This window comes from Hibiscus syriacus, unplaced genomic scaffold (assembly GCF_006381635.1).
Source record: "Hibiscus syriacus cultivar Baekdansim isolate YM2019G1 unplaced genomic scaffold, ASM638163v2 tig00116971_pilon, whole genome shotgun sequence".
NCBI lineage: Eukaryota > Viridiplantae > Streptophyta > Magnoliopsida > Malvales > Malvaceae > Hibiscus > Hibiscus syriacus.
In genome coordinates this window covers 2,892,526-2,904,958 of record NW_024063495.1, presented here as the reverse complement: position 1 = coordinate 2,904,958, position 12,433 = coordinate 2,892,526, and the positions used below count along the sequence as shown (strand labels likewise).

At 36.2% G+C, this 12,433-nt stretch overlaps 2 protein-coding genes and 1 pseudogene across 2 annotated transcripts; 2 read left to right on the top strand and 1 right to left on the bottom strand.

Annotated features, from left to right (window-relative positions):
• Nucleotides 1-2,838: 2,838 nt before the first annotated feature.
• Nucleotides 2,839-6,026, top strand: LOC120192126. Its single transcript, XM_039194962.1, has 8 exons — nt 2,839-3,001; nt 3,422-3,625; nt 3,785-4,140; nt 4,252-4,541; nt 4,823-4,894; nt 4,988-5,564; nt 5,661-5,685; nt 5,812-6,026. The coding sequence occupies exons 1-8, from the start codon at nt 2,839-2,841 to the stop codon at nt 6,024-6,026; spliced, it is 1,902 nt and encodes a 633-aa protein (XP_039050893.1).
• A 2,206-nt stretch (nt 6,027-8,232) lies between these two features.
• On the top strand, nt 8,233-10,130 carry LOC120191958 (annotated as a pseudogene).
• A 153-nt stretch (nt 10,131-10,283) lies between these two features.
• Nucleotides 10,284-11,431, bottom strand: LOC120192125 (receptor-like protein 19). Its single transcript, XM_039194961.1, has 3 exons — nt 11,206-11,431; nt 10,895-11,114; nt 10,284-10,647 (listed from the first exon to the last, which is right to left on the bottom strand). The coding sequence occupies exons 1-3, from the start codon at nt 11,429-11,431 to the stop codon at nt 10,284-10,286; spliced, it is 810 nt and encodes a 269-aa protein (XP_039050892.1).
• Between the last annotated feature and the right edge of the window lie 1,002 nt (nt 11,432-12,433).

The following is a 12,433-nucleotide window of genomic DNA, read 5'->3' as shown; positions in this document are numbered from 1 at the left end:
TTTAAGTATCAAAATTGAACAAAAGTAATAGTTTAAGTATTAAATGTATAGTTCACCCTAAATATTAATCTGATATCAAAAGAAGAAAAAGAGGAGGAATTAAAGTGTTTACCTAATGCCCAATCTTTCCTTTAAAAGGTAGGGTAAGCCGGTAAGGATTCCCAATCCTCCATCTCTATAGAACTTAAATCATACTTTATAACTTCCATAATTTAAGGTTAGGTCATAGGTGAAAGTACTTTTCAAGTCCCTTTATTATAGAGATTACATCAATTTAGTCCCTTTATGACAATGGTTAAAATTATTTCTTTTATTATAGAGACTAATTCAAATTGGTTCATCTACTTAAAAAAATAGGAAGAGTGTACTTTTAAAGGATATTTAATATTTCAAATCAATTTGGTTTGAAGAAAAATATTAAATCTTGAATTCAATTTGATTCGAATCAAACAAATAGAGTCAGAAAAACAAGAAAATATTTGTTGCTTGCTGGTAGGAGACAATGAAACTTCAACTAATAAAATTTACAAATGAATGTATGGAAACTAAATTTTACAAAAAAAAAAGTGGGAAAAAAGAAATCATGCTTAATTAAGCTGCTATGAAATTATAAATGAAAATAAAATTTCCATAATTCTGTACAAAGTAATATTCCCTTTTTTACCTTTTCGGTATTTTTCTAATTTAGTCCTTATTTATCTACATGTAGGATGTCTTTATCTACATGTAAGGCATGTGTTGTAATTATACTTTTTATTTTAATTTTTAAAATATAAAATAAAAGAATCGCATGCCATGGGATCCACGTGATGAGTTCAATTAATGAAATATTGTTGTTGAAAGAGAGAGAGATTTGATGTCGTTCAAATCTAAGAAAATAAAATGGGGGACTAAAATAGAAATTTTCATAAATTAGTTCTAATGAAATTGCTTAGTTTTTAAAAATGCTTAATACCCAAATAAATGCCCAAATATATTATTTTTGTGTGAATAGGTGCCTACATTATTTTTTGGATCATCCAAATGCCTAATGTTACAAACGTGACTACTTTAGGTGCCCGGGGCGTAACGACCATTAGTTTTCTCCATTAAGTGACACGTGTTACAATCTGTTAATTTTGAAATTTATTTTTTTAAATATTATAATTATTATTATATTTATAAAAAAAAAATCCTAATTTCTTTTAAATTACAAAAAAGCCTCAATCAATCGAAATCGCAATGTTCATCCTAGGCTTCGCAGGGTATAAAACATCGATTCGCCGTCGATCGGTCACGATTTCATAGCGGTTTTGATCGTCGGGGGAGGTGAGGTCTAGTGAAACTTCGTCGACGGCAAAGAGCAGTGGTCGGTGTGGGTTTAAGGGTTGAAATGAATGTTTTCAAAGTTTTTGGGTTATTTCAAAATTTATATTTTTTATTTTAAAAAAATATAAAATTTTATATAAAATTTTTAAAATTATAAGATTGTGACACGTGTCACTTAATAAAGGAAATTAACGTCGTTGACTGCTCAAGCACCTAAAAGTTGTCACGCTTATAACATTAGGGACCTGAATGGTCCAAAAAATACTATAAGCACCTATTCAGAAAAAGATGTATAATTTAGGCACTTATTTAGGTATTAAACATTTTTAAAAATTATTATTAATTGGAATTAGCAAACACAAAATTCTCTCTAAGCGCACATTAGCAGGACTAATGGGTCTTCAGGGCTACTTCTTCGCTGCTGATTCCTTTTCTTTTCTGCTGATTGTGAGTGCTTGCGATCGATTTGGTGGTGTCTATGGATTCAACAGCTTCGAATTTGGATTGGAGGAAGTTGTTTAGGGGAGCAGAGGAGCAATCCCTAAATTTCTTCCCGCCTGAGGTCTCAGATGGGATTTCCACGGTCAAACCTACATCTGCAGTGATTGATGAGGGGATTGCTGAATGGAGCCATGCGGTGGTGGGGCAATTCATAGGAGCGGCTCCAAATTTTGGTTATATGCAGAGAATCGCTGAAGTCCTTTGGGGGAAAGCTTCGACTGTCAAGGTAAGTATGGTTGGTTCAAACCTCTACGTCTTTTCTTTCTCGAACAAGGAGATGAGAGACTGGATTCTAGAGAATGGGCCCTGACATGTGCAAAACAAACAGCTTGTGCTGAGGAAATGGGAGCCAAGCTTACAGAAACTTGATTTTGATCTTAAGCACATTTCGGTTTGGGTGCAATTGTATAATGTACCCCTAGAGCTCTACACTAGGATGGGCCTAAGTTACATTGCAAGTGTTGTGGGTCATCCTCTATATATGGATGCCATCACAGCATCTAAGGAGGGGCTTGAGTATGCCAAGGTCTGCGTGGAGGTCGGGGCAGGTGCTGAAATTCCTGAGATGGTCAATGTGGTGCTGAGTGATGGATCTATAGTGAGGATTAGGGTTTATATACCATGGCTGCCTAAATTTTTCTTACACTGTAAAACTTTTGGGGACCCCTCAAATGTATGTGCTGAGGCAGTCACTGTTCCTTTGAAGAGCAAGGAAACTCAAATCTGGAGGAAGAAAATTATCCCTAATCCTGTTAAGCTTACTGGAAAGGAGATACTGGCTGATAAGGAGGGAGCATGCCATACTAGCTTACCTGTTTGTCCTAATGCAGCTAATTTTGATGTTAGTACCGAGTGTACAAAAATGACTGAGCTGAAGGTTGGTAATGCTGAGGAGATGACTGTAAAAGCCCTCCAAGAGAATAGTGATGATACACTTGTGACTGATGTTTGCCAGGCTAAGCTGGATCAGGCTGATAGGGGGTGAAACATATTGTAAGTGATGTAGGAGTTGAGCAGCTGGCAAGGGGTATGGCAGAACCTAGTGGTATTCAAGATGTTCCTCCTGCTGGTGGTGAATTTCCTTCCCTGCAGGACTCTATGGTGCTTAAGAAGAAAGTTAAGGGGATGAAAAAGGAAATTGTTGGATCCTCAACCAAATTGGAAATATTGGCAAGTGGTGGATGTTATGAAGGCACTTGAAAGCCTCGAGCAGCTGCTATATGAGTCACTATGCTACTCAATGAGATTAAAGTAAAGAAGAAGGATATGGTTAAGAAGGTTAAAGGTATTGACACAAGTGTTGGGGCTGGTAGCGGAGGCCCTCCTCTCTATGCTTAATTTTATTTGTTTCTGGAATGTGAGGGGTATCAACAACACCCTCAAGCAAGGTAAAGTATTCAAAAGATTAGAGAACTTAGGGGTAGATGTAGTCTGTCTAATGGAGACTAGAATTAGGAGAATTGATGTTTCTAAGTGGGTTGTTGCTTTATCAGATGAGTGAAATCATGAGGCTAATTATGATTTCACTGATGGAGGAAGAATTTGGATCCTGTGAAAGAAGAGATTATCATTTTTTGTGACTGGGGGTATGACCAAGCCCTTTCCATTGTAGGTGATATTGCTGGTCACAGAGTACTGATTACTGCATTCTATGGCAGTAACAACAGTCAAATAAGGAGGGGTTTGTGGGAATACCTAAGAAATATGGAGAGTGATGCAGGCACTTATCCCTGGGTAATTAGAGGGGATTTCAATGTAATAGCTGAGGTCCATGAGAGTTCTGACAATGTCTCACTGGGATCACATTCTTCATCTGGCACGAAAGAACTCTAAGGTTGTATGGAGGACTTGGAGTTACAAGATCATCCATTTGTAGGACCTCTATTCACTTGGTCCAGTATGTAAGAATGTTCCTATTTGGCTAGGAAACTGGATAGGATTCTAATCAACCCTCAGTGACTGCTGGAATTTCCAGATTCCTTTGCTGAGTACAGGGCCCCTAGAGTGTCAGATCACTATCTAGGGATATTTTGGACTCAGAAAGAGGCTCAGATTCATAAGCCAAAACCATTTAAGTTTTTAATTGTTGGACTGCAAATGAGAATTTTTTTAAGCAGTGTAAAAGTCTCCTGGTTGGAACACAGTGATGGTAATGCTATGCATGTGTTGTTTAACAAATTGAAAAGATTGAAGCCAATTTTGAAGGAGTTGAAAAGGACTTATTTTTCTGACATCTCTGCTAGGGTAACTGCTAAGAGAGCTGAACTGGAACATATTCAACTCTCTAACCTTGATGTTGTAAATCAAACTGGGATGGAGGAGGAGAAGAAAGTACATACTAATTTAGTTGATCTGGAAATGGCATAATTAGATTTCTACAGGCAGAGAGCTAAGGTACACTGGCTGTAGGAAAGAGATTTAAACACAAGGTTTTTTCACCAGAAGGTTGAGTCTCAAAAGAAGAAGAACGCCATTAGAATACTTAAGAATGAAAATGGGCAATTTCTAGAGACATTTGATGGTATGGCTGCAAAGCTGGTGGATTTTTACAACAAACTTATAGGTGATGCTGACCCTTTAGTTAAGGGATGCCATCCTGAATGGTTAAAAGACCTTTTGAACCATTCATTGCCTGCTGGTTCTGAGAGAGTCCTAGATGGTGAGGTCTCAGATAAGGAAATCAAGGATGCCTTGTTTAGACAGGGGAGGGATAAAAGCCCAGGCCCAGATGGGTACACCTCTTGATTTTTCAAGGTGGCTTGGGAAATTGTTAATAAAGATTTCCTTAATGCAGTGAGGTATTTTTTCCAGACCACTTACCTTTTACCAGCCTTTAATGCCACTACTATAGTCTTAGTGCCAAAGTTCTTGAATGCATGTATGGCTAAGGAATTTAGGCCTATCTCCTGTTGTTCTGTTGTTTACAAAACAATCACTAGAATCTTGGTCACTAGGCTAGCTCAGTTTTTTCCTGGAATGATTTCTGCTAGCCAATCTGCTTTTCTTAAGGCAGAAGCATTGTTGATAATACATTGTTAGCACAAGAGATAGTTAGAGGATATTCCAGGAAGAACCTCTCCCCTAGGTGTGCAATCAAAGTTGATCTGTAGAAAGCATTTGATTCAATTAGCTGGGAATTTTTGTTGAATGTTCTTGGTGATATGGGACTTCCTAATAGATTCTGTGATTGGATAAAAGCTTGTGTGACATCTCCTAGGTATTCAATAGCTTTGAATGGTAGCCTAGTAGGTTACTTTATAGGTGCAAGAGGTGTTAGGCAAGGGGATCCACTATCCCCTTACCTATTTGTAATGGTCATGAATGTTCTCTCAAACTTGCTTGATGTTGCTGTCAGGAATGGAATATTCAGATTCCATCCAAGATGTAAGAGGATCTCTCTTACATACTTATGCTTTGTTGATGATTTGTTAGTGTTTTGTCATGGATCTTTGGATTCAGTGATGCGGGTGCTTAGCATTTTGGATAAATTTTATGATTTGTCTGGGCTTAAGCTGAATGCTTTGAAGACTGAGATTTATACTTGTGGAATTTCTGGGGGTGAATTGGAGCAGATTAGGAGAGCAACAAGCTTTGTAGTTGGTCAACTCCCTGTAAGGTCTTTGGGGGTACCTTTAGTAACCAGGAAACTCTCTGGGACAGACTGTAAAGCTTTGTTAGAGAGGATCAAAGACAATCTGAGGCAGTGGTTCAATAGGAAACTGAGTTTTAGGGGGAGGTTGCAGCTTATTAAAGTGGTTTTGTTTAGTATCTTTAATAATTGAAATAGGCAGCTTATTCTACCTAAGGGAGTCATCTAGGATATTGAAAGACTATGTATGAGGTTCTTTTAGAAGGGAAATGATTCCTCTGCTCAAGGTACTAGAGTCAGTTGGAGTCAAATCTGTTCACTTAAATCATAGGGAGGTTTGGGGCTAAGAAGCTTGGCAGGTTGGAACAAAACGTGATGCTTGATGCTTATTAAAAACATCTTGGCTGGTGAAGGCTCCATGTGGATTACCTGGATCAAGGCTTACTGTTTTAAGCTTGAAGACTATTGGAGTGTTGAAAGCAAGCCTCACTTCAGCTGGACTATCAGGAAATTGATTAAGATGCGTGAAGAGGCTAGAAGTATGTTTACTGCTTCTGTTAACTGGTCACAAGCTAAAGGAGGTTGGATATGGGACAATATTCGGGACAGGAATGACAAAGTTGAATGACATCGACTCATATAGTTCCCTGCACACATCCCTAAGTTTTCTTTGATTACGTAGATGGATATTCTTGACAGGTTGCCAACTAAGGAGAGACTTGCTCATTTTGTTATGGTGACTGATGCTAGATGTGGTTTTTGTGATGTTGAGCTGGAATCGAGAAGTCACCTCTTCTCGGAATGCACATACTCGAGGGAGGTATGGGATGCTATACTGCAATCTTATGGACTGCAACAACAAAGTCTGAGCTGGGATGATTGGTTGTGCTGGTTGAATAGGAATTTAAAAGGCAAGTCATTGTTAGTTCATGTTCTTAAACTAGCATGGACATGATATGTTTACTTCATTTGGGAAGAGCGCAATCACATAATTTTTAGAGGATTGATTGATGCTATTGTAAATACTATTAAAGAGGCAGTTAGAATCAAACTGTATAGATATAATAGAAATAGGTTGGATACTATAAATAGTCAAATGTGTACTGATTTGGGGCTTATCTAGTTGTTTACACGTTTCTTGTAGCAGCATGCTGCTTTCTTTGGATGAAAACAAATTGATTGATTATCCAAAAAAAACGTTTTTAAAAATTAAATTTTGGTGTTTGAACAACAAGTAATGTAAAATTTTGAAAGACCATAATTTTTTTATATTTTGCTGTTCGATTGAAGCAAAATTTTTTTGACTCTGTAATTTTTTGAGTTTTACGCTTTGATAAAATGTTAATGGCATTTTGCCATTATTTTCGTCCTGAAAATTTTTATTTAAATTTTTATTTTTGAATTTAAAATTATTATTAATAATTTTAAATCTTTAAATTCATTTTTTAACTCGTCGGACTTAAAATTTGATTTTTTATACAATAATGAATCATTATTTTAAAAAATAAATTTGTACCTGTTATTTTACTGATAATTGTTGACAGTTTTATCGATCATCATAAAAACTACTCTAAACCCTAAATAAGTTTAAAATGTACACTTTCAATTTAAGCTTTCTAAAATTTCTCATTTTCGGTCTCTATAATTTTAGTTTCTTACAATTTGGTCCAAATAATAATATGATTAATTTTCTTAAACTCGCTGTTTCATTTAAAAGATCAATTTCAAAACTTTCATTTTAATCTTCAAACATTTATCTTTTTATAATTTAATTCTAAAATTATATAAAAAAAATTAAAGTAACATCACTGATAATTATCGAAAATTTTATCAATCATCGTAAAAACTACTGTAAACCCCTAAATAAAACCTAAATAACATTATTTTTATATTTTTTCAACAACGATATCTCTCTAATCTAACCCATATAATGTTGCTTTCGTTCCACTCTAGATTAATTGGGGGAAATGATTATCCATAATTTTTTTTAGTTTCCTCTCATTTTCAAGGTTTCGTCTTGATTAATTCGAACTGATCCGTGTTGCACATCTAGTTTTGGTGAGTGAGTCTCCCGACAAAGATTTTCTCGGTACACAATGATTTTGAACTCGAGACATTGCTTAAGCGATATAAAATTGGTTATCACTTAAATCAATCTCTATTGGTAAATTTTTTAATATTAATAAAATTAAAATCTTATTATTAGAATATTTGTCAGAATAGAATATTACGTCTAAAGGTTGATTTTCCAATTACTTTCTAAATTAGCATTTTTTATATAAGAAAATATTTACCAGCACTAATACATTAACAAGTTGATAAATTTTGAATATAAAATTACTAAACAATATTGAATTCTCATTTTGAATATAAAAATAATATTTTTTATTAATAAGTGAAAAATATAAGATAATATTTGTTCAAATATAACTTTCAATCATTTGACATTGAAGCTCATACCTCTTACATTCATGATATTCGAACTCGAGACTTCAGAATATAATAATTATTATTTTACTACCAAAATCGTTTAATTTGTGAAAAATAATAATTGAATAATCAAAATAAAAATATAAAAATAAATAAATAATTCAGCCTTAAACTTAATTTCATAATTAGTATAATAGTTTGATTCTGAATAGGACGGTTGACATATAATGTAAATTTAAAATATATTAAAATCATATTATTAAAATAAATTTTCTAGTTTTTCAATTTGAGTGCAACTCAAATCATATATTAAAATCAAATTTCCAGTTTTTTCTCCATTATTTTTTTTCCTATATAAACCTCTCCTTTATTCGTCTTCTTCATCTATTACTCTCTTATACTATATTCTCATACTATATCTTCTGTTCCACAATCAAATTCTCTCTTTTTCGAAGATATGGCAGCCAATGGCGTTGTTTCCGGCAAGAGCCTAATCGTCAGTTTCGGTGAGATGCTGATCGACTTCGTCCCCACCGTCTCCGGCGTTTCTCTAGCCGAGGGCTCCCGGTTTCCTCAAAGCTCCCGGCGGAGCCCCCGCCAACGTTTCCATCGCCGTCGCTAGACTCGGCGGAAAAGCATCTTTTATCGGGAAACTCGGAGAAGACGAGTTCGGTCGTATGCTGGCCGATATTCTCAAGCAAAACGGAGTCTCCGATGACGGGATCTTGTTTGACCAAGGCGCTAGGACTGCTCTTGCCTTCGTTACTCTACGCGCCGACGGCGAGCGTGAGTTCATGTTCTACAGGAATCCCAGCGCTGATATGCTGTTGAAGCCGGAGGAATTGAACCTTGATCTTATCAGATCTGTGAGTGATCTTTACGTATTTTTTACTTCATATGAACAAATCTGTTGATTTCTTCTCTTCTCTGATCTTTCATTGCTTTACTGCGTTTTTTCCCTTTTGTTCTACTTCGACGTTGACTTTAAAAACATCCGTGTTTCTCACGCGCCTATTTATGAGCGTCATATTTTGATATTAGAAGACCTTTTGTTCATTAGGGGACCGAGATACAGTATCTAAGCTCTGAAATTTAATATGCTTGCCTTTTCATTTAAATTCAAACTAAATATCTTAAATAAAATTTTATGGGTAAATTATATAAATGATCACTTAAGTTTGAGTAAATTTCTTTTTCAATACTGAAGTTTCCTATCAAAACAATTTGAGTAACAAAAGTTATTGTTTTGTAAAAAAATGATTAATGTTATTGTTTTGTAACAAATCGATAATTAAGGAAGCCGATTTTGCAATCTTTGACCGGCCTTTTATCTTTAATACTGTTTTCTGAATGATTAAAAATCATAAAGGGTAATTTTATATTATTTGCAGGCCAAAGTGTTTCACTATGGGTCGATAAGTTTGATTGTAGAGCCATGCAGATCAGCTCATATGAAGGCAATGGAAGTGGCCAAAGAAGCAGGTGCATTGCTCTCATATGATCCAAATCTCCGCCTGCCACTCTGGCCATCGGCCGACGAGGCTAGGAACCAGATTTTGTCCATTTGGGATAAGGCAGATATCGTCAAGGTGAGCGACGTCGAGCTCGAGTTCCTCACCGGTAGCGACAAAGTCGACGACGAAACTGCCATGAAACTTTGGCGCCCAACTTCACCCTGCTCTTGGTCACCCTAGGTGAAAAGGGTAGCCGATACTACACCAAGGTATGCTAAATTTCAGCCTCTTTATAGTATGCTTTATTTTCGATATGATCCTTTAATGATCTTGTTTGCATTGAAATTGCAGAAATTCCATGGGGCGGTAAATGCATTCCATGTAAATACTGTCGACACAACCGGTGCCGGTGATTCCTTTGTCGGTGCTTTGCTATGCAAGATCGTCGATGATCCTACCATCCTTCGAGGTGATACACAATATATTCACATTTTTTAATTATTTTTTAAAAATTTAATTTGTTCTAAAAGAAAAGCGTTGTTCTCCACAGGATGAATCAAAATTAAGGGAAGTACTGAGATTTGCAAATGCATGTGGAGCCATCACCAAAACCAAAAAGGGAGCCATCCCTGCACTCCCAACCTGAAGCCGATGCCCTTGCCTTAATCAATGCACCTTAGAGGCCTTCTATTATTTGCATTTTTTCATTGTTTTTTCCCACATTCGAAGAGTTTTTGTTCATGAGCATTAGTATATGAACTCGAATGAAGTTATTGATTTTCATGTTTATTGTATTCATAAATAAACTATTTATTTAGTGAGAAAGCTCAACAATAGTGTTCATCTTTGAATGATTGCAGTAGAGACATAAATTCTACTTTCCTTTTCTGTCGTTATTTCATCTCTGAATCACTGTTTTAATCACTGGTTGCCGATCTCGCCGATGCAAGCCGAAGCAGGCCTCTGCCCTCCGCCACAAATCGGGATCGTCAGCGGGCAACTCAGGCAATTATTAGCAAGATTTCCACTGATCCTGTTGCCATGCTATTGAACTGCCGCGGTATCCGACCCGATAAGAAGTTATCGTCTAGGAACAAGCTTCTCCATGGCCTCCCCAACCGCTGCCCGTATGCCAATGGGATTCGACCTGTCAATCCATTGTAGCCCAAGTTGATCACTTGCAAGTTCTCAAAGTTCACCAGGCTCACTGGCAGATGACCCTGCAACCGGTTCCTTGTGCGTTCAGCACCTGAAGCGGCGAACCGCTTCCAAGATGAGTGTTCACTTCGATCGAAGTGAGTTGATTGAAGGAAACATTGAGTTGATTCAAGGACGGCAATGAGAGAATCGATCGAGTAATGGAACCTGTGAACTTGTTATCACTTAGATCAATATGTCTCAGCTCTTTAAGTGACCCCAGTTCTGTAATATGTCCTGCAAGTTGATTATGGGACAATGTTAAAGATCTCAGTTTTGTCGGAAGCTTTGGTAAACTTCCAACAAACATGTTGGATCCAAGGTCTAATGTATCCAATTTCCATAGTCCATTAATGTCCGGAATCCTCCCCGAAAATTCATGTTCGCTAAGCTCATTCGTGTCAATCTTCTTAACTCGGAAATCCTCATTGGTATCGGACCGGAAAGGAGGTTTTCCGATAAGTCTATTGATTCAACGTTCTTCAATCCATTGATCCATCCAGCAATACCACCTGTGAAGAAATTCCCTGAAAGAGAAAGCGTAGTTAGTTTCTTGAGATTCTTTAACGTATCCGGCAACGGCCCTCTAAATTGGTTCCTACTGAGATCAAGCGAGGTCAACTCAGTGAGGTTCCCTATATTGTGTGTTAAAAAACCATCGTATCCCGCATTATCAAGCTCGATCGACACAATACGATTCGTCAAGTTATCTCCGGATTCGAACACAAAATCCCCAGGAATTTCGCGCCGGTACTATCACTGGATCCACCGAGAAATCCCACGAGCTGATATACGACGACGGTGGAATCATGTTGGGATCAATAGAACGCCTCAGCGCTTGAAGAGCTTCGGTGTCCGATCTCAACGTTATCGAATGAACAAGTGCGAAGATCGAAGCTAAAACCATTGCAATGACAACGGAATTCGAAGAAGACGATGAGATCGAATCCATTTCTTTGAAGATTTTGTCTGATGGTAATGTAAGCAAGGGGGGATAAGGTATAAATAGTTATATTAGATGGTAAAATTTCCATGAAGATGATAAAGTAAAGACGCTGAACATCAGGTAGAAAGATAGTGAACTGGTTTCTTTATGTTAGGCACAGAATTTGATCTCTACTCCTTTCAAATACTTTCTATCAACAAATATTAAAAAAAATTATAAATGGGTGAAAGAAGCATGGAGCTGTCACTAGATTTGTCCATGCTCAAATTATTTATTTAAATCTTGCTCAATTTAATTAAAATAAAAAAAATATACTTTATCTGTGGATCCATTTTTTATTATTAATAATATAAAATATTTAATGGATTTAGTCCTTAATTTTCTTTATCAAAGATAAAAGACAAAATAGTTGGGATATTGTCTTTGAAAAAAAAAATTCCCTTTTATTGCTATTGGAAGATCATTTTAGAAATAGACTAAAATGAATAGTACACGAAGGAAGTCGACCGAATTGTAAAATGATTTAAAAGACAACTAGACGACCCATCGATTTTTTAATTTCATAAGTTGTGCAGCTTACGTACAACATGAAAAAGATGTTGCGCCTTTCGTACCTTAACATTCACGTTATCTTAACAGAGTCATTTTTTTCCAAGTCATTATCCCATCAAAATTTTCCTAAAGGGATTCGGACACAACTACAACTTTTATAATTTCGTTGAATGACCTCAATAATTAAAATAATATTATTCTTCATAAAGAACTTAAGTTTAAAAAGTTACGTCTCCATAGTGTATTTACTTCAAATTAATAAAAAAATATAACTTTCATAAAGAGACTAGACTCGTACTTAACAAACCGTGCAGCGTTGGGCACTGAATATTTGGTTTAAGTTCCTTCAGACTGATTGGCATATAGTAGGGAAGGACGTGGTAGAAGTGAGATATTTTTTCAATTCAACCTTGCATTTGTTCTAGCTATCTGCAGTTGTATAAAATTTGCAAATGG